Source organism: Eulemur rufifrons, chromosome 18 (genome assembly GCF_041146395.1).
Source record: "Eulemur rufifrons isolate Redbay chromosome 18, OSU_ERuf_1, whole genome shotgun sequence".
NCBI classification, from domain to species: domain Eukaryota; kingdom Metazoa; phylum Chordata; class Mammalia; order Primates; family Lemuridae; genus Eulemur; species Eulemur rufifrons.
This window is the reverse complement of record NC_091000.1, coordinates 30,975,560-30,996,598: the sequence shown is the minus strand read 5'-3', so window position 1 is coordinate 30,996,598 and position 21,039 is coordinate 30,975,560. Positions and strand designations below refer to the sequence as shown.

General features: G+C 41.6%; 1 protein-coding gene across 1 annotated transcript in view; it reads left to right on the top strand.

Annotated features, from left to right (window-relative positions):
* Window positions 1-7,767: 7,767 nt before the first annotated feature.
* Window positions 7,768-21,039, top strand: part of FREM3 (FRAS1 related extracellular matrix 3) — a 59,413-nt gene continuing 46,141 nt past the window's right edge. Inside the window, exons 1-2 of the mRNA XM_069493458.1 lie at window positions 7,768-12,946; window positions 14,314-14,403. Of these exons, the coding sequence (XP_069349559.1) occupies window positions 7,768-12,946; window positions 14,314-14,403 (5,269 nt within the window). The remainder of the gene's footprint in view (window positions 12,947-14,313; window positions 14,404-21,039) is intronic.

Below are 21,039 nucleotides of genomic sequence, written 5' to 3'. Positions count from 1 at the left end.
ATGCCACTTGGCTTTAACAACTCAAAAATGAGTTTCCTTCTTAAGCCAAATTTTGCAAGTGATTCCAAAGTGCCCAGAGCTATCCTTTAGGGGGGGGTAAAGAAGAATGAAAAGTTGTGCTACCTGCCGTGACTCCCAGAAGCCCTGACTACTAGGTCTAAGGTAGGCTGCCCTCACCAAGTCGAAGTCTCTTCCTTGCTGAGAAGAGAGAGTGCACACACATACCCACATGCAAATTTGAACTCATTTGATCATCCTGCTACTCTTAGAATCTTCTTTCAAAAAGATGTTTTATATGCCAATTATAAGTTAGTTTTTTAACAAATGATAAGTCACTTTCCTTTGGAACTCTTAACAGAAAATGTTTAATAAGCCTTGTTCAAGTTTACTGAATGGTATTTTAAATGCCCTTGAAAGTCAAAAATAAATAAATAATTCACCAGTTGTATTAATCAGAATTCTCCAGAGAAACAGAACCAATAGGATATAGGAGAAGATTTATTATAAGGATTGGCTTGTGCAATTATGGAGGCTGAGAAGTCCCATGATGTGATGTATACAAGCAGGAGACCCAGGAAAATCAGTGCTGTAATTCAGTGCAAGACTGAAGGCCTGAGCATCAGGAGTGCCAAGAGCAGGAAAAGATTGATGTCCCAGCTCAAGAAATCAGGCAGGAAGGGAAGGGGATGAATTCTTCCTTCCTCTGCTTTTTTGTTCTATGCAGCCTCCAACAGACTGGACGACGCCATGCCACACTGGGGAGGGCAATCCAGTTTATTGAGTCCTCCCATTCCAATGCTAACCTCGTACCATCCAGAAACACCCTCACAGACACCCAGAAATAATGTTTAATCCTGGTACCTCATGGGGCCGTCACTTTGACACATCACCATCATACTGTTTTAAATATATTCTAAACATCATAGTTAAAACCTCCTTGCAGTTACTCTGGATGGTGTTTAAAAACCAACAGGTCAGTTACTGATGCAACATTTATATGACATCCTCCCCACCTTCATCCCTGGATCAGTTTAAATGGGAAAACTACACTTGTTTTTAGTCTTATCTGAGTACAATACTTATAGCTATCGCCTGAGGATTTCCCATATGTCAGTTTGGTATTGCTTAATAATTTGGTTCTGTGCAAAGAAATCGTAGTGAAAATAACTGTGACTACATGCTATATTATTGATAACTTTATCGTTATTATTTCTGGGAAGAACCTAAAATAAAGTGATAACTTGCGCTCATATATAAAGGCTTCCAGAGTTGATTTCCTACCTAACCCCCCAATATGAATTTACATTGAGCATCACCTTGACTCTGAAGATGAATAAATCAGCCTCTTATTAATCAAGGAGAATTCAAATTATAATAGATGGTTTTTATCCTCTTTCACCTTGCCTGGCAAAAGTTTTCCTACCATGTTAGCATTCTTTATAGGATATAACTAATTCAGAATATTGTCACATACCCATCCAGGGCTAAGGGGCAGAGCTGCCACTCAGGTGCACCTGGAGGATGGAGCAGACAGAGCATCTAGCCAAAGAGGTTTACTTTCAAGCCTTAAAATCTAACGGAATTTGCTCTGCCAGGTTTTGAACTTGCTTGGGACCCATGACCCTTTTTCGTTTCAATTTCAACACTTAGGAATGAAAATATCTATCCTATTCCTGTCCTACCATTGTATTTTGGAAGCAGTTAACTTGTCTGGTTTCACAGGTTTACAGCTGCAGAGGAATCTCCCCCAGGATGAATCATACCCCAGATCTCATCCATAATTGATCTGGATAATATTTGAGACTTAGAGTTGATGCTTAAATGGGTTAAAATTTTAGAAGGTATTGGGATGGGATGAATATACTTTGCATGTGAGGAGGGCATGACTTTTGGGGGGCCAGTACAAGAGTGCTATGGGTTAAACTGTGCCTCCCAAAAATTCATATATTGAAGTGCTAACCCCAAGTACTTCCTCATTTAGGGAAAGGGTCTTTACAAGCTCATCAGGTTAAAATGAGGTCAGTCAAGTGAGCCCCAATCCAGTATGCCTGGTGTCCTTAGAAAAGGGAAATTTGGACACAGAGACACAGATAGAGGGAAGACAATGTGAAGAGACATAGGAGGAGGCCACATCGTCTTAAAGCCAAAGAGGAACTTGGAACAGATCTTTCCCCCACAGCCCTAAGAAGGAGCCAACTCTGTCTACCTTCATTTTGGATTTCCAGCCTTCAGAACTGAGACAACAAATTTCTGTTGTCTTGTTACTGCAGCCCTAGCAAACTAATACAACACCATTTAATACTAGCAGTTTAGTATAAAAATGTTAATATTTTTTTCAGCTTTATTGAGATACAATTGACAAATAAAAATTATATATGTTTAAAGTGTACAATGTGATGTTTTGATATACACAGACATTGTGAAATGATTTCCATAATCCAACTAATTAACTTACCCATCACCCCACATAGTTAACTTTGTAGGTGTGTGGTGAGAATATTTAAGACCTACTCTCTTAGCAAATTTCAAGTTTACTATGCAGTATTATTAACTCTCGTCACTATGCTGTATATTAGCTCTCTAGAACTTATTAATTTTACATAACTGAAACTTTGTACCCTTTGACCAACATCTCCCCAAAAACATGTTAATGTTTAAATCATAACATCTGTATGATATTTGAACATCTGTTAAATAGCTATTGATCATATTTTGCGGGAAGATGCTGCTAAAGACTTTAATTCCCTTAGAAAATATATGTAATGAAGGTAGAATCACAGCTTCATAGTCATGTGTTTCCTACTCATATTCTGCATTTTATCATTGACCAAAAAGGAAAAAGTCAAAATAGAATGCTTGAGAGCATATGCAAAAGAAAAAAATAACTGATAAGCAATTGTAATATACTAATAAGTCATTTCCAGAATTTAGCTAAGCTTTAAATTTCAGAGCTAAAATCATGGTTGTAATATGCAATAGAGCAAATCGTAAGAGAAAGACTGATTTATTAAAAGTACATAATTCCCCATCAGATAAAAGTTGTAGACAAATAAATAGGATTATGCCTGAAAGCCAGATTCCTATTAACTCATTCAAATTGGATTAATGGACACTCTAAGTAACAAGCAAAACAGCGTCATCTTTTATGTCATTCTGAGATCAGATTCAGCTAAGAGTTCTCAAAAAAAAATACCAATTAGATAATTTCCTATTTTTCATCATTAGAGCTTTTGTTTCTTAAATTTGAAACTACTTAAAAAGAAATCTCTGCTTAACTAAGCATTGTACATACATATTGTATAAATAGAACAAAGAATATCTAGTAGATTAGAAAAATACTCAACCTTTTAGCTTTGACTCCTGTTTTACATCTGTTCCTAGTACGTTCCTTTGAAATAAAAAATAGTTACTTCTTTTATATGTTATATGATTTAAAGCAAGAAGGTTAATTATCATGTTGTAAATTAGTACTGAATAATCCCTTTTGTTCTTCCAAGGTCTTATTTTCAACCAGAAATGAGGAAGTTTGAATGAGCTGTCTGTATTGGTGCAGAGCAAGGTAGAGCTTTCTTCACCTACCTCCTACGTGCTGCCCTCCTCTGGATTTCTTGGTGGCCCTCATTTTCTCTGAGCAGTGACAACCTGCACAGGCACTCTGGGAGTCAGGGCTCATGCCCCCAACAGCCAACAGGATGGCTCTCTCTGGCGTGAGAGAGCTAGGGCCACCTGCTCTCCTCCAGATATCAGTGGATATCACAGAACAGGCAAAATATTAATTTCCCTCCTCCCTCTTCTTCTCCATACCACCCGGTTCCCAGATGGTCTCACAGTATCGATGTCTTTTGACATTCAACCACCTTTTTATAGGAGAGCAAATAGGATGACTAGTAGTTTATTGGGAAAGCTTTAGAAGTTAATGAATGCAGCATCATTTCTTTGATATATGCTGAGTGGTTACTCCCATGGGAATCATAAGCTTTTTTTCCCTGCCCCCCTGGATAGAGCCTACCCAAAACACCATCCTGCGGTGCGTAGGGGCGCAGAGACCAATGGTACCCATCCTGCGGGGCATGGAGAACAAAGCCAAGATCTGTGCAAAGAAGACATGGCCCTAAGAAACAGTCATTGAAGTGGAGCTACAGCCACTGCACTCTTTAGCCGGGAGAGACTTATAGGAAATATAGGTGCCCAGCTGGGTCCATACATTATGGGGGCAGAGCTGGCTCCGCCACTGACAGGCTGTGTGACTTAACTTAGTTAACTTCTCTTGAAGTTGCAGTCCTGACAGGTTACAAGTGCTCTGGATGCTATTTTAATGTATGTTTTATTTTTTGTTTTGTTTTGTTACTTATAGCCTCCTTGGAGCATGTTCTTCAATGTCTAAGAGTCCATTGGTGGCTGAAGGCCAATTAAAACCAAGCCTCCAGACAGGCTTTACTGAAATGTATTAATGTTAAACATTTGCAAACAACCTGCTTCAGGCATTCATCTTGCAATATTTAAGGTTTAAGACCTTTTGTTTCTCCAGCTGGTCGAGAAAAAATAATTTCAGCAAAGATAGGTAAGATAGCTGGTCTTGGCTGCATTAGCCTTGGGGGAGTAGGGGCTGCTGTCCTACAGCTTCCCTGTTCATTAGATGAGAACTTGCCCTACCTGTTCTCAGTCACTTCTGAAAGCTCAATAGGACTTTTCAGAAAATGGACTGTCTCTCTGCCAAAGTACATGCAGATTATTTGGACACACAGTGTCCTTTCTATGACCTATTAAATGCCACTTTTTCTGTATACTTCATGGCAGAGCCAGTTATTTGTGGAGTAAGACATAATGAAAAGTCACCCTGAAGTGACAGCAGCATGTGAGAAGTCCTTCTCTATAGGACACATTTTTAGTGACAGCAAAATTAATTCACAAGGTAAAATTGTCCTACTTAATGCCGGTAAATCTCAATTTCCCATCTATAATTATAATAATTACTTACACTTATTGAGTACTTACTGTGTGCCAGGCACTATTCAAAGACTTTTCTGTGTAGCAATCCATTTAATTCTTAAAACAGCTGTATGAGGTGGGACTTATTGTTACATATAAATTAGAAATAAGACACACAACCACCTTGCAGGGTTTTTGCAAGGATCACATGATGTGTGGCTTATGAAAACCTTGGGCAGAGTGCACAGTTTGTATTTCCTTTCCCTCCCACTTAATGATGGACTTGAAATGCAACTCAGGTTTAAAGAATAAATTTGGGGTAATGTGAGATAGAAGTACAATATGGACAAATGAAATTGCCCTGGGTAAAGAAAATTTTAATAATCTAAATATTTGGCTAGAAATCAAATTTGCATTTTCTACTCAGAGCTGTCATCAACCTTTAATGAGTTGGCGTATTCTAAGGAAGGAGAAAAGAAGTTATCCTACACTTGTATTGGTTTCTTCTGCCTGTCACCTACACTTCATAGTATATCAGTTACTACTTCTGATGCTCTTTCACTCTTTTATTCATTCATTTGATTAACAAATATTTATTACATACCTGCTATGTGCCAATCTTTGGCACAGGCATTAGATATCAATGGTGAACATTACATACTCTCTGCTCTCATGAAGCTTAAAGTGTGGTGCGAAAGACGGGCATTAATGAATTTGTGCATGGATGAATAACTCCAAACAGACTTGGCAACATGGTTTGAGGAGCATATGGAAAGGCTTTCTGAAGAAATGGGACTTAAACTGGGAAGTAGGAGGGAAACCAGAAGAGTGTGGGAAATGAGCAATATGAGAGTCATAGGGTTTTGCCACATGGAGGTTACCAATAACCTTAGCAAGAATTTTTTTGGTGTGTCTGAAGTGGAAGAAAGACTGGAGTGTCCTAAAGAGAGACTGAGTAGGAGGTGGGAATAGCACATGAACAAGGTATTTGTCCCAGAGTGAGAGGTCCTTGAACAGGAACCAAAACTGCACTCATACAGGAATATTTGCTTGGTAAAATTTCACATATGTAGACTAATAAAAGTTCTACTATAAAAAAAACATTTTTGGACAAGGCAGTAGCTTTATAAAATATAACGTTTCTTTCATTTACAATAGAACTTTACCTGTGCTTCAATTAAACACATATTTTTAAAATAATACTTTTCAGACACACTGGACTAACATTGCATAAATACATATTGTTTCAAATTTATTACCTCTTAAAATTCTGTTATAGAAACAAATCTGTGCTAATGAGATGTACTAACATCCTATTTTAGTGGATTAAATAGACCCACAGCATTTTACTGGATGATTAAATATTTAGAGAGAAAATTAACTCTTTCAAGCCACTAGCCTATTATTCTTGCTTTGGGAATCAGCTGCTGCTGCAGCCGTGAATAACACAGGCATCTGCAACACTGTCAAAAATTAAAAGAATAATTTGAGGATGACAGTTACAGATTTTTATTCCCCTTGGAGCCATTTCTATCAATATAGTTTCGATGCATCTGTTTTTACTGTTGTCAAAAAGTCTTTAACATTCTCCATTAATTGCATAAGGAAGCACATTAACTACTATTTTATTTATAGAAAACTATTATTCTGCGCTGTGACTTAATGGACTCTTCTAATACTTCAGAAATTGATAGGACTCTATTAAGTGCCTAACACTTCACCGAGGCAAGGGCATCATCTTCATCTGAAAGCAAGGGGAGCCTGATTCCAGATGTGAAATAGATTGAGACATAGAAATTGACCCAAATATCTGTGGTAAATATTTCCTCTGCTACTAGTTCCCTTGACATCCTCCCCTCTGGTTACTGTATATTTTTCTACCAAGAAAGTAATTAAGAAACAGCATGTCTAGTAAACTAACAGGTAAGTCCCTGTTGATTAGATATGGAAACCACATTCTAAGAAAATGGAAAGAAGCCGACCTGCACACCTGATTGTGTTATGTGAAACCCACTGACAAAAACAAACAAATAAACAAACAAAAAACAGATTGCAAGCTATTCACGTTCGCCAGCCTGGAAGCTGATCCTTTTTCCCAAAAGCTGAGCAGAAGAAAAATGTCAAGGTTGTTTTGCAAGTACTGTATTACAAGATCCGGAATCAGCTGCTTTATCAGACTGCCAGCTAGAAAATCCTATTTGCAAAACAGCTCCTGCCAGCTTCTTTTATGTCCGAAGTGAGACTCAATTTGGGCTAGAAAATACACTCCTGTCAGCGGTAAGGAAGAGGAATGTCGTCCCGCCACCCTATCAGAAACACCAAGCCCTGGATGAATGGACAACAGGAGCGCAGGCTCACAAGCACAGAACTGACCGAGTACAGTCTTTTCCAGCCCTGAAGGACAATCCTTTCGTGGCTCCCGGGAAGGGGAAGGAGAGTATCTGGACCAGCTGGTGGGAGGCTGGCAGCGCGGGGCTGCGCGGTGGCCAGTCATCCCACTGGGAGCGCAGGAATGTAGGCAGCCGGGGTAAGGGCATCCGGAGTGGAGGGGAGAGCGCCTGCACCCTCGCTAGGTCCCCCGCGCTGCATCCGGGCGGCCCCTGAAGCCGGCAGGGGAGAGACTTGGGACTGGGGCGGAGCAGGGCATGGGCAGAGCCCCGTCCCCCTGCTATTACCTGCAGCCGCTGAAGTGCAGCCACTGACTCTTGCTAGATCCGCGCATCGGCTACCGACTGGACAGCAGCTACCGCCTCCACCGCCTGCACCTGCGGCTCCGCGGACCTCTCTTTGGACAGAGCACCCTTGGGGCATCCCAACGCCAGGGTCCCATCCGTTGCCATGGCTGGGGCTTCTCGGCACCTCCCGGGGGTGCCCTGGCAGCTCGTTGTGGCGTTCGCCTGCCTGCTTCGGAGTTGCCCCGCGCTGCAGGCACAGGTATCCTCCTCGCTTGGGATCGACCCCCACCCGGAGCTCTACCTGCCCACCTGGGGTGCACTCAACCGCAGTAGCCCCGACCGCTCCAGCGTCCTGATTGCCAACCCCGGGCTCAGGGTGCCCCTGGGCCGCTCGCTTTGGCTGGACCCGCTCCGGGACCTGGTGATTCGAGTGCAGCCCGGGGACCGGTGCGAAGTAACGGTACTGGATGCCCTGCCGCCGCTCCAGGGCGCGATCTCCCCGCGCCGCTTCCCCTGTGCCTTCGGGCCCCGCCAGGTCCAGTACACCCACTTCGGCTCCCGCAGCCCGGGACACGCCCGGGTGCGGCTGCAGCTGCGCCACGACGCCCCGACTTACACGCTGGTGCTGCCCTTCACCGTGGCAGTGGACGTGGTCTTCTCCCAGCCGGAGCTGGTGACGCGCAACAGGCGGTTGGTGGTGGAGAAGCTGCAGGGCTGGAGCCACACTATCGACAGGAGAGTGCTGGACTTCGCCTCCCGGAAGTCCGGGGCCGGGGGCACCCGCAGGTGCAGGCTCACCCCTCTTCCTCAGGAGGGTGGCCCACTGCCCAAGTATGGGCGCTTGGTGGACGCCGTGGGGACCCCTCTCCCCAGGGGCAAGGGTGTAGACTGTGAGGCTTTTGTCCGGGCTGGGGTGCGCTATCAGCACACCGCCACCACCTCCTCGCCCAACCGGGACTACGTTCCCATGATGGTGGAGCTGCTAGGGCCGGACGACGGAGGTGCTGGGTCAGTGGAAGTTCTGATCCGGGAGCACTTCCAACTGCTGGTGAGGATCCGCGAGGGGGCTGAGAACACAGCCCCCAGACCCAGCTTCGTGGCCCTGATGATGATGGAAGTGGATCAGTTGGTACTAACAGCCGTGACACCTGACGCGCTGGCCGCGGAGGACACAGAATCAGATCCTGATGACTTGGTCTTCAACATTCTCAATGCCCCCACAAGCCCACCAGGCCAGCAGGGCTACGTGGTCAGCACTGACGACCCCCTGGGCCTTCCAGTCTCCTTCTTTACCCAGCGGGAGCTGCGAGAGCTGAAAATTGCCTACCAGCCCCCTACAGAGAAGTCCAGTGAGGAGCGCATCCTCCAGCTGGAGTTGGAGGTGGTGGACGGAGACGGTGCCACTTCAGATTCCTTTGCCTTCACGGTGATAGTGAAGTCCACGAACACCCTGACCCCAGTGGCTAGCTATTACCGAGGACTGCTGCTTTTCGAAGGTCAGGCAATGCCCCTCTCCAGTGCCCCTGACCTTCAGATCAGTGATAAAAATAACCTGGAAGAGGTGAAAATGGCTGCAGTCAGGGGCTTGAGACATGGGCAGCTGGTGGTGCTTGGGGCACCTCTAAGGGGCAAGTATTTCACATTAGCAGACTTGGCAGCAGGGCGCGTGGTGTACCAGCATGATGGCACCAACACCTACAGTGACAACATCATCTTCCGCATGGAGGATGGGCACCACCAAGTGGAATTCCTCTTTCCGCTCACCATCATACCTGTGGATGATGAACCGCCAACGGTCAGTGTCAACACAGGACTCTCACTCACTGAAGGGCAGTTGGTTCAGATCTCCCCCTTTGTGCTGAGTGCTACCGATATTGATTCTGAAGATTCAACCATCCACTTTGTGCTGAAGAACCAGCTTCCAGAAGGAAAAGAGGGAGAGAAAGAGTGGGATCTGGCACCTCATTCCTCCCAACCAAGCCACCACCTGGGGGACATGCTGCTGCGGCAGGCTGAACCACCTCTGTCCCCTGCAGATGAAGACTGGTACTACGTGGATAAGGAAGGACTTTATGAGAAGGTGGTGACTGAGTGGCTGCAGAGAGACATAACAGAAGGGAAACTCTTCTACCGCCATCTTGGACCACACAGCCCTCAATCTGTAGTGGCCCAGCTGGCTTTCCACGTGCAGGATGACCATGACCCACCGAATCTATCCAACCAGCACTTCTTCACCATCAAGGTCCAGCCAGTGGATGTGCTGAGTCCAGAGCTGTATCCAGGAACTACCCTAGAAATGACTGTACAAGCATACCAACTCACTCACTTCCAGAAGAAATTCCTCCGATACATTGACCAGGACTCAGATGACCAGAACCTGTGGTACACCCTACTGACACTCCCGACTGACACAGATGACAACTGCCAAGTCCCAGCTGGAGAAATCGTGCTTACTGATTCACCAGACACACTTATCATGCACTTCACCCAAGCCCAGGTAAATCACCACAAAGTTGCCTACCAGCCTCCCCGGAAGCTGGGTATTGTACCGCGGGTTGTGCAGTTCACCTACCAGGTGGAGGATGCTGCAGGCAATGGTGTGCAGGGAACATTCACATTATTTTTACAGCCTGTGAACAACCAGCCTCCTGTAGTCACCAACAGAGGCTTTACTGTCTTAGCAGGAGACAGCTTTATCTTCAGCAGTAATGAGCTGGATGTTATAGACCCTGACACGGACGTTGACCAAATTGTCTTCATATTAGTCTGGGGTCCCCAACATGGACACTTGAAGTACTTTAAAAAACGTATGGTTCCAGGGGATTCTTTCATGCGAGCTGATATTATTAATGGGAGTGTCTCTTACCAGCATGGTAGAGACCAGATCACCACTGACTCCTTCCATCTGGAGGTAAGCGATGGGGTGCATCATGTACCCATCACTGTCCAGATTTCTGTACATCCCACTGTGGCTGACAAAAGTCCCAGAATCTCTATCACAAGAAGTCCATTATTGGATGTTTCCATAGATGTACTAGAGAATAAAGCCACTGAGATCACCATGGGTATCATCCATGGCAAAAAAGACTCAAGTGACTTGATGCTGTCTTTCATAGTGGAGAACAGCCCCAAGTTGGGCACTGTTTTGGTGAATGGTTCACCCACAGAACGATTCACCCAAGAGGATCTCATCAGTGGAGCAGTAGCCTATGTACACACTGGAGGTGAAGTTGGTTTCCAAGAGCAGCATGATGCCTTCAATCTCACCCTCTCTGAGGATTCTTATCAGTTTGTAGTGGGCAACAGCATAGTAGAGAGAGTGCAGGTGCAAGTAACTGTGCTGCCTGTGGACAATGGGAGCCCCAAGGTCTTGGCGGGGGAGTCCTTCATTGTCTTTGAAGGTAGGAAGAGCCTCTTGACTTTACAACATCTCAACATTGAAGATGTAGACACTCCCCAAGATGAAATTCTATGCACAGTGACTGGTCAGCCAGCCTCTGGATACCTGGAAAACACTGCACCAGCTCCTGGTTCAGAAGTATCCCGGGCTGGTAGCCCCATCAGTGCTTTCTCCATCAGAGATGCCCGAATGGGGTATATCAATTATGTACAGAGTATCCACAAGGGTGTAGAGCCACAAAAAGATCAATTCACCTTTTTTTGCTCTGATGGGGTCAACATCTCCCCAGATGTCTTCTTCTATATAATCATCTTACCCACTAATGATGAGCAGCCTGAACTTTTTGCCCATGAGTTTGTGGTATTAGAGGGGATGAGCCTGGTCATAGACACCCCACTGCTCAATGGAGCAGATGCTGACATGCCACCGAATGAGCTCCACTTTCAACTCACAGCCCTCCCTCGGCATGGACGAATCATACAGCAGCTGGCCACAGGCAGCCAGCCCGTCCGCAGCTTCACCTTACAGGAGATCCAGGAGGCCTCCACCATTGTGTATGAGCATGACGACTCAGAGACCACAGAAGACAGTTTTGAGGTCTGGCTGAGTGACGGCAAGCACACCACCCACAGGAAGGTGCCCATCGTGGTGATCCTGGTGGATGATGAAACTCCTCAGCTGACCATCAATGATGGACTGGAAGTAGAGACCAGACACTCTGCAGTCATCACGAATCAGGTCCTCAAGGCCACAGATCTTGACTCAGATGCTAAGAGCCTCAGTTTTGTTCTCCATTCTGAACCTCAACAAGGGCTTCTACAGAGGCTGAGGAAACCTGGAGGAGAAGTGAAGAACAACCTCACTCAGGGAATGAACTTTACCCAGGATGAGATTGACAGAGGCCTCATCTATTATACCCACACAGGCCAAGAAGGGGTTGTTGACTTTATCAAGTTTGATGTGACTGATGGGGTTAACCCTTTGATAGACTGCTACTTCAATGTTACCATTGGCAATTCAGACAGGGTCTTCCCTGAGGTGATCAGCAAAAGGGCCACTTTGACAGAAGGCAGCAGAGTGACCCTCACCACTGATCTGCTTAGCAACAGGTACATCAATAGTCCCAATGAACAACTTCCCTTTAATATCACACGGGCGCCAAGCCTGGGCCACTTGGAAAGCTCTGACCACCCTGGAGAGCCCATTGCCTCTTTCACTCAGTCTCAATTGGTTAGCAACAAAATATCCTATGTTTACACTTCAAATAATGAGGGAAATATGGACAGCTTTGAGTTTCGAGTGACTGATGAACACAACTCTGTGTTCAGAACCTTCAGGATCTTTATCACAGCTGCGGATCATAAGAAACCTCTCTTGACCATCCATAAACTTACACTGCAGGAAGGGAGTAGCAAATTGATAACACCCTTGGAGTTGACAGTGGAAGACAAAGACACTCCAGATAATCTTATTCTGTTTACCATCACCCAGGTCCCCATCCATGGCAAGATTTTGTATAATGGTAGCCATCCTGTGACCACTTTCACCAAGCAAGACCTGAGCAAGAACCTGATTAGCTACTGGCATGATGGCAGTGAGACCACTGAAGACAGTGTGTCCTTGACTGTGACAGATGGCATTCACACTGGTTTCCATGTCTTCCCCGACATTGCCCTGGAGACACAGGAACCTCAGGTAATGAGGATCCATATAAGCTCCCTAGATAGCAGGCTCCCCCAGATTGCCATTAACAGAGGTGCCCCAGCCTTGAAGCACCTTCACAGTGGACACCTGGGCTTCCTGATTACCAATAAGTCTCTGAAGGCAGAAGATCAGGACAGTCCCCACAGGCTCCTGAAGTATAAAGTGACCCGAGGACCAACCCACGGCTTCATTATCAACACTGGCCTTGGAAACCAGAGCACTCGAGTGTTTACACAAGGTGAGTGCACATTCTCCTCTGACTCCTCTGTCTCTCTCCTTCATTGGATCCAATCCCTAATCAGCTCTGTGTAAAATTGTTCTGACTTCAGACCATTTGCAATAGAGTCTGGTTCTAATGAAATACAGTGGAATGTGAAATTATTCTGAAAACAAAAAAAAGCAACAAGTCCTTTTTCAGCTGTTTCATCAGAATGCCCATTTAAGAGGAACCCACAGATATTTTAATAAAGCTCGTAGTTGTAGCTTAAAGCTGTAAACACAGGAGGACAGCTTCTGCTTCTGACATAGTGTAAGATAAGGATATATTCATTTTGATAATATCAGTTTAGTTTTGAAGTTTAAGAATGTCATATCTGGAAATCATTTGCATAGTTAGTAAGTCTATATTTTTGATGATGATATTTGGTATCTAGATTTTGGATATAAGCTATTACATTGCACATTTTTATCATACTATTCAAATGTAATTTCTACATCCAAAAAAGCATAGCACTACTTTTACCTAAAATTATTTTTCTTTTATATTTGGTGTTACTAGTAATGGTGCACTAGAGGCAGGTCCCTCTGCTTTCCCAGGGGATATGACAGCTGTTGGCTTTTGACTGTTCTTCATGTTGTCTTGTGACTTCTTCAGGTGGCTCTGTGCCTGGGAAGTGAAGAGATGCATGAAATTTCCCACATATGATACATGCAAACCTAGATGCAATCTCAGAGGAAAACTTACGGAGGGTGTTTAAAAAATAGTTTGGGTACATTTTCAGAATTGCTTTTAAAGCAAATGAAATCATACGTAGTTCTGTGAGAATTGTTCCTATAAATAAATACCACTCGAAAGCAAACTGTCTTTAAAACACTAATAATTACCAATATAAAAATATAATTATAGATCCAAGTAACAAATTTTTAAAACACCCAAGAGAATAGGCAACGAAAATCATGATTTTATTCTTATTTTCTTTTTTCTAGGGATGCAGCAATTGTTCTTGTTTAAATTCATTTCGACAAATAGTTAATGGGTAGCCACCACTATGCTAAGCTCTGTAATTGTGCAGAAGACTTAAAATCAGATAGACCTGGCTCCCTGTAGAGTGCCAGGATGTTGTAAAGTACACATAACTGGAATGTCCTCCTCGTTGGACATTACCCCAAAGAACATGCACATAGTAGCACTGTAACAAAATTTTAAATTGAAGATTTATTTTTGTCATTGTAACTTTAAGAAAAAAGTAGATACACGTTCACTTAATCAGTATTTTAAAATTTAATAATTGTGGCATTTCCATGCCCTATTAAAACATTGAAATTGTTAACATGCTTATTTTCTATTGTGCCAGTATGACTTATTGTGATGATGGCTTTCTTTAGCTGACATTGACAAGATGAGGATCCACTATGTCTTGAACGAAGGCAGCAAGGCAACAAACGACATCTTCTATTTTTCTGTTGAAGACAATGGTAAGTGCATACCAAAACCTTAAACAGGACTTGTGGTTAATTAAAATCAATATGAAATTGGAAAAAAATTAAATCATTTATATAGCAATCATAATCAGTAATGTCATAATAACAAGAAATGAATTCTTTTTGTTTTATTTATGGTCCTGTGCCAAATGATTCTTAACAAATCACATTTTAGGGAGAGAAAGCAATGAGGAATTTGATGATTTAAATATGAAATCTTTTACTTGACTTGGATTATATGTAACATTGTATAGGCAAGTGAATCTTATCTTCGAGAGAGTCTGAGAATCTAGCTAGGGCTATCATTCTGAAACAAATTAGAAAATTCACCTTCAGACTTTGTGAGGATTTTCAGCTGCAGAACTGAATCGTATGGCTCCCTGGCCTTAGAATTGTAAGCTTTCTGGATGGGGTGAAAAATATATTTCCTGGCTTAGAGGAAAACTTGCTTAAAAACTGCCTGTTTATGCTGCACCTATGTCTGTCTACCAGTGTCTTCAAAGTAACATTAATGGGCAGCAACTAGTTAACAGAAGGCATTTTACAGGGATACGATGATTATGCGGTTAGAAGAAAAATCATTTTGCAGTGTGACAGGATAATAACAGAAATTATGTCTGTGTGCTGCTTGCCACTCAATAACCTCCTTCAGTACAAATCATTATTCATTCCCCGTAAGTAACATGTGTTTTCTGCCTAAGTCATGTGTAATCGGTCAAGGACTGAATTTATTTGAAAGTAGTCCTGTATGAAAGGCTATACGGTGCACTGGGTTTGAATCCCAACTTGCGCTTGAACAAGTTGCCTTTCCCCCTTTGTCATTCACTCCCCATCTATAAAATGATGGTCTTTATACCTATGTCAAAAGGTTGCTAAGAAGACTGAGATAATGTATGTAAAGCACTTGGTACAAAATAGATGTTCATTAATGGTTACCGTCTCCCTTTCTGATGAAACTAACTACAGTGGAAACCACTAATCCCTCCTCTCCTTCTTCTCCCCTAAAGTTTAAAATCAAATCTTTCCTCCCTTTCCCAAGTTCTCAAGAATCAAAGTTACTAAATATAGGCATTTATGCCTTTTAAACAGATTCATAAAGAAATGCAAGAAAAATATTTTATATTGAATACTTCCCTTTCTGGTTTTGAAAAGAACGATACCCTAAAAAGATGTACCTCTGACTGACACTATGTTTTGTGGGTACTTCAGAAACAAAAGTCAGTTTGCAATGAATCTTATATAGTGAATCTTATATAGCCACCATTTTTGAACGTTTTCTATGGGCCAGCCAGTGCTTTATAAACATTATGATTTTTAGTCCTCACTACAAAATAAGAGGTAAATGCTGTGATGCCCATTTTAAAATTAAGACACCACAGTTGAATAATTTGCCTAAAGTCATACAAGTAATAAGGAAGTGAGCCGGAATCAAATCCAGGTCTTGCCAATTCCAAAGCCAAGGCTCTTAGCTGCTAATGCTACACTCACTTTGCTTTGGGAAGCTGAAACCATGGAAAGAAGTCAGAGAACAGGACTAAGACTGCACTTCCTAACCTGACAAAGAAACACCTTATAAATTAAAGTGATGAGAATGACCAAACACAGACTCCGCAACACTTGAGGACACATTTGTTCATAGCTGAACCTTAAAACACAAATGCATAAGCAAATTAAATATTTATGTATTCATTTATCTCGTGGATTTTTAAATTGCCTTCTGAGTGCCACGCACAGAGCTCAGATCCGTGTCTGCCAGGTACAAGCATTCTTGGAACAGCTGATGAAGGATTCACTTTACACACTTTTGGATTTGATACTTTCAAACTTTATGAATCCATCTCCTTACAGTAGCCAACTAAATCTCTTTTCTTTCAAAGTACCCTAACTTTGAAAAGATTTTCCAAAAGGAATATTTAATGAAAATCACAATTTGATCTATTAATATTTTTTTCTTAACAGCATATACCACTAACAAAGGTACTGCACACTTCTAGGGATATGTTTTTTACCACTGGGCTGAAGTAGAATTTGTTGTTGTTTTCAGTACCAATATTCAAACCATTAAAAGAAGGCTGTGCCCTACCTGCAGAACTGTGTGTTAGGCATATGCTGCCAGTGAGCTCAGGCATCTTAAGAATGTAGGTACTGACAAAATGACCCTGGAACTGCAATCTTACTAGAACCCCAAGAGCGATACCAGAAAGGCTTCAAGTTCATAGGTTCTGAAACCAGATCCCAGCTCCATCCCTTATAGTTGTGTATCTTTCAGAATTTCTAGTCTACGGCCATACCACCCTGAATGTGCCAATCTGGTCTGATCTTGGAAGCTAAGCAGGGTTGGTCCTGGTATATACTTGGATGGGAGAAACTCTGCTTTATTTTGCTCATCTATGAATTGAACATAATGATGGCATGTACCCCTTAGGATTATTATGAGGATTTTATTAGTCTACCATTGCTGCTGTAACAAATTACCACAAATTTAGTGGCTTAAAACAACACAAATCTGTCACCGTATAATCCTAGAGGTCAGAAGTCCAAAATGGTTCTTATGGACTAAAATCAAGGTTTTGACAAGACTTCACTTCTTTGTGGAGACTCTGGGGGAGAATCCATTCTCTTGCCTTTCCCAGCTTCTAGAGGCTGCCCCATTTCTCCATCTTCGAAGCCAGAGGTGGAGGAGTCTTTCTCCTGCTGCATTACTCTGACATTTCTGCCTCCCTCTCTCATTTATATGGACGCTTATGATTATGTTGGGACCCCAGATAGTTTAGGATAATCTCCCCATCTCGAGATCCTTCATTTAATCACATCTGCAAAATGCCTTTTGCAATATAATGTAGCATATTCACAGATTCTGGGAATTAAGATGTGGACATCTTTAGGGAACCATTGTCCTTCCCACCACAAGTATTAAAGGAACTGACACACATAAGGCACTTAGAAGAGTGCCTGGCACATGTAAGCATTCAATAAATAATGTCTTTAGGATTGTCAGCTGAGATAACAAATTTTATTTGTTTCTTCTTCTAGCAAAAAGAAGCTTAATAATTTATTCGTCATGATATGGGGTCAACTTTTAAACTACTATGGTGCATTATTTTATTGGGGTACTTCCTGGAAGCCCTGGTTTCTCACCTCTTTTTCTCTGCCCACTTATAAACCAATTTCATATTTATTAGAAGTCCATCAAGTAGGCAAAGGGAAGAGAGGAAGCAACTCAATGCGCAGTTCCAGTCTTTGCTGCTACGTACTGAGTTGATGCATAGTGAATATCTTTCCTGTCTAAATCTTATTTTCTGTAACAATTGTGTCTTTTTGCTCTGCTATAGTTAAATGAAGTAACATATACCAAAAATGTAATGTGATACCTAGCATGTATCAGTTTTTCAGTAAAAATGAGTTTTCTTCACTTGTTTCTCTTATATAGTTATAGACATAATTATACTCATGTACAGAGTTTAACTGATAATTTAAATGGAAATTTCTGATGTGACTGATTTGTATGTTTCATTAATTTCTGCAGTTTTAAGTTTCCAGACTAAGGCTATTGCAGTATAAGATCTCACTGGCGGTAAATTTCATTATGTTCAAGGTTATTATGAAAGCCACTGGTAGGATAGGGAATACATTTTAGATTTCTAAAGCTCTGAACTGTGCCAATTAAGCACACTGTCAAGTTCATTAATCTTCCTTCCCCAGGTCATTATACTCATAGATTCATAGATTTGTATTGAAATTTTTCATATCTCCACTATATATAACACTGAATCTGTCTTTTCCACTTACCATACAATAATATTGCTTTAAACTTGTATAACACTTAACATTTCTATAAAGTGTTTTACTTTAGTTATTCCATTTGATCCTTACCACAACCTGCGAGGTAGGAATTATTACCCCAAATTTTAAGATGATGAAATGGGCTAAAGGAACTAAAATTATCTGTACAAAGGAACCATCTAGAGGGACTAAGCCAATTCTTTCTAATAAGCCACACTGAATAGCTATATGCAAGTGAGGCTATTTTAATTTTGTTAAGTACTATAGATATTTAACTTTCTTTTTAAGACCAGAAAACAGATTAATTTTCTCTTACATTATTCAGCGTCTAAAGCCCATTTGATTAATGCTATGCACTTTGATATTTGAATTTAACCTCATACTTGCCTTGTGGTCCACATGAATACCAATTTTCTGTTTAGGTGAGCTTTTTAAAGAAAATTATGAAAATAAAGAAGTAAAAGATAAAGAAGTTTATCAGGATAGTAGCAATGATAGAACTAATCATAAATCCAGTGAGTCTTCCCAGGCAGTTAAAGTAATACCATATTTACTTAGAACTTTAAACTTTAAAATATAACTGAGAATTCAAAAGCAAGGCAGAAATGTCTCTAAGAAGTCAAATTATCAGATCCATGGCCCAGTATCTTCACACTTGACTCAAAAAAAGCCTTTATGTGCTGCCTATTTGCTCTTATTTCCCCCAAAATTCTAATTTTATTCTAAATAAAAACAGTGGTAAGAAAAGTATATGAGTTAAAAGCAAAGAGAGCTACACAATGCAGAAGAGATTAAAGTGAGCAAAGAATTCAAGAGGCAGTGTAGTGATGGGACAAAATACCTGACATACTGCGATAGCTTCTTATGATATAGGGAAGGCGTAATTGTAGCAAAACTGTAAAACAGTCTATGGGCCTTCCAAGATGATGTCATAATAAGTCTGTATTTGTTAATATGGAAAGAGGTTCAAAACGCATTAAATGAAAAAAACCAAGCAGAAAACTGTGTAAAGATGTAAAGGAGATTACATTTTGATATAGATGCACATATGAAAAGGTCTAAAGTATGTATAGTGAGATGTTAAATTGGTTTACAGTGGCAATGATGGATTATAAATTGTTTATCTTTTTACTTTTCTTTACATTTTCTTGCGTAAATGCTTTACAATGACCACTATTGTTATTAGAAAACAGCAATTTCCATTTAAGAAAAAAAATGCTTGAATACATCACAACCAACTTGGTTCAATAATATTGATTAGTATGACTAACCACATTATTCTGGCTTATACAAACGTCAAAAATATCCCCCTTAATAATGTAATGGGTTCAAAAATCTAAACAAAGGAGCATCACGTCAATTCTTCTCAGGCAGGAAGAAATCAACAACTAGACTTGTTGCCAAATTGTTCCCTTGTGAGTCTCTCTTGCTTGGATCTTTTATGCCTTTATAGATGGTGACCAACAATGCATTGTTAGCCCTTGGACAAGCTATAGCAAGACAGATCAGGAGGAAATGGAGCAGACAGCTAGAAGGACAGAGGAGACTCACCCACAGTGTTCCCAGGGCCAGTAGAGCCAATCTGTGGAAGAATTCAGAGCTGTGAGAGGGAGGAAATAGCAACTGAGGGCTGGATTTCTGATCCTGTGCTCAGTAAAATGTTCTATCATCTACTCTCCCTTATGGGAGATTCCAGACAATCCTCCCTTTGTATCATTTGTTTTATGCTGAAACCAATGACTCTTTATAGAAAGATGGAAAAGGTATTAACTATTTATTTACCTTTTGGTCATCTTACAAGGTATCCAGAGAGTCACCTCAGCCATATTTTCTGATTATGCTGTGGAAGCCAGGCCTGGAATTCAACTGTTGCTTATGGCAGTTTTTAGCTACAGATTAATTCTTTTATAAATGGTAACATCCAAGATTGAGTCAGTTTTAGAAGAGGATTCAATGAACAAGGGAATGGTAAGGAACAATGTTGAAATGTATCTTAATGGCACACTATTAAAACCTTGTTTCGGGGCCGGGCGCAGTGGCTCACGCCTGTAATCCTAGCACTCTGGGAGGCCGAGGCGGGTGGATTGCTCAAGGTCAGGAGTTCGAGACCAGCCTGAGCGAGACCCCGTCTCTACTAAAAATAGAAAGACATTATATGGACAACTAAAAATCTATATAGAAAAAATTAGCCGGGCATAGTGGCGCATGCCTGTAGTCCCAGCTACTCGGGAGGCTGAGGCAGTAGGATCGCTTAAGCCGAGGAGTCTGAGGTTGCTGTGAGCTAAGCTGACGCCACGGCACTCACTCTAGCCTGGGCAACAAAGTGAGACTCTGTCTCAACAAAAAAAAAAAAAAAAAAAAAAAAAAAACCTTGTTTCGGGCATTGTTGATTATACTTCACACTGAAAGCTTTAAGTTTAAAATCATGCACATAAATATCTGAACATAGAGGTATTTTTAACATAAATAGTCTAAAATATTTTAAATAGCCTATAATTTCATCAACAAATAACTGTGATCAACATTTTAAAAAAATAAAATACCCCCATCTACCCAAAGGAAAAAAAGACATTCTATAAAAAAGACATCTGCACTAGAATGTTTACAGCAGCACAATTCACAACTGCAAAGATGTAGAAATAACCCAAGTGCCCATCAACACATGAGTAGATTAACAAAATGTGGTATATGTATACCATGGAGTACTATTCAGCCATAAAAAGAAATGAATTAATGTCTTTTGCAGTAATTTAGATGGAACTGGAGACCATTATCCTAAGTGAAGTATCTCAAAAATGGAAAACCAAACACCACATGTACTTTCTAATAATTTGGAACTAATTGATG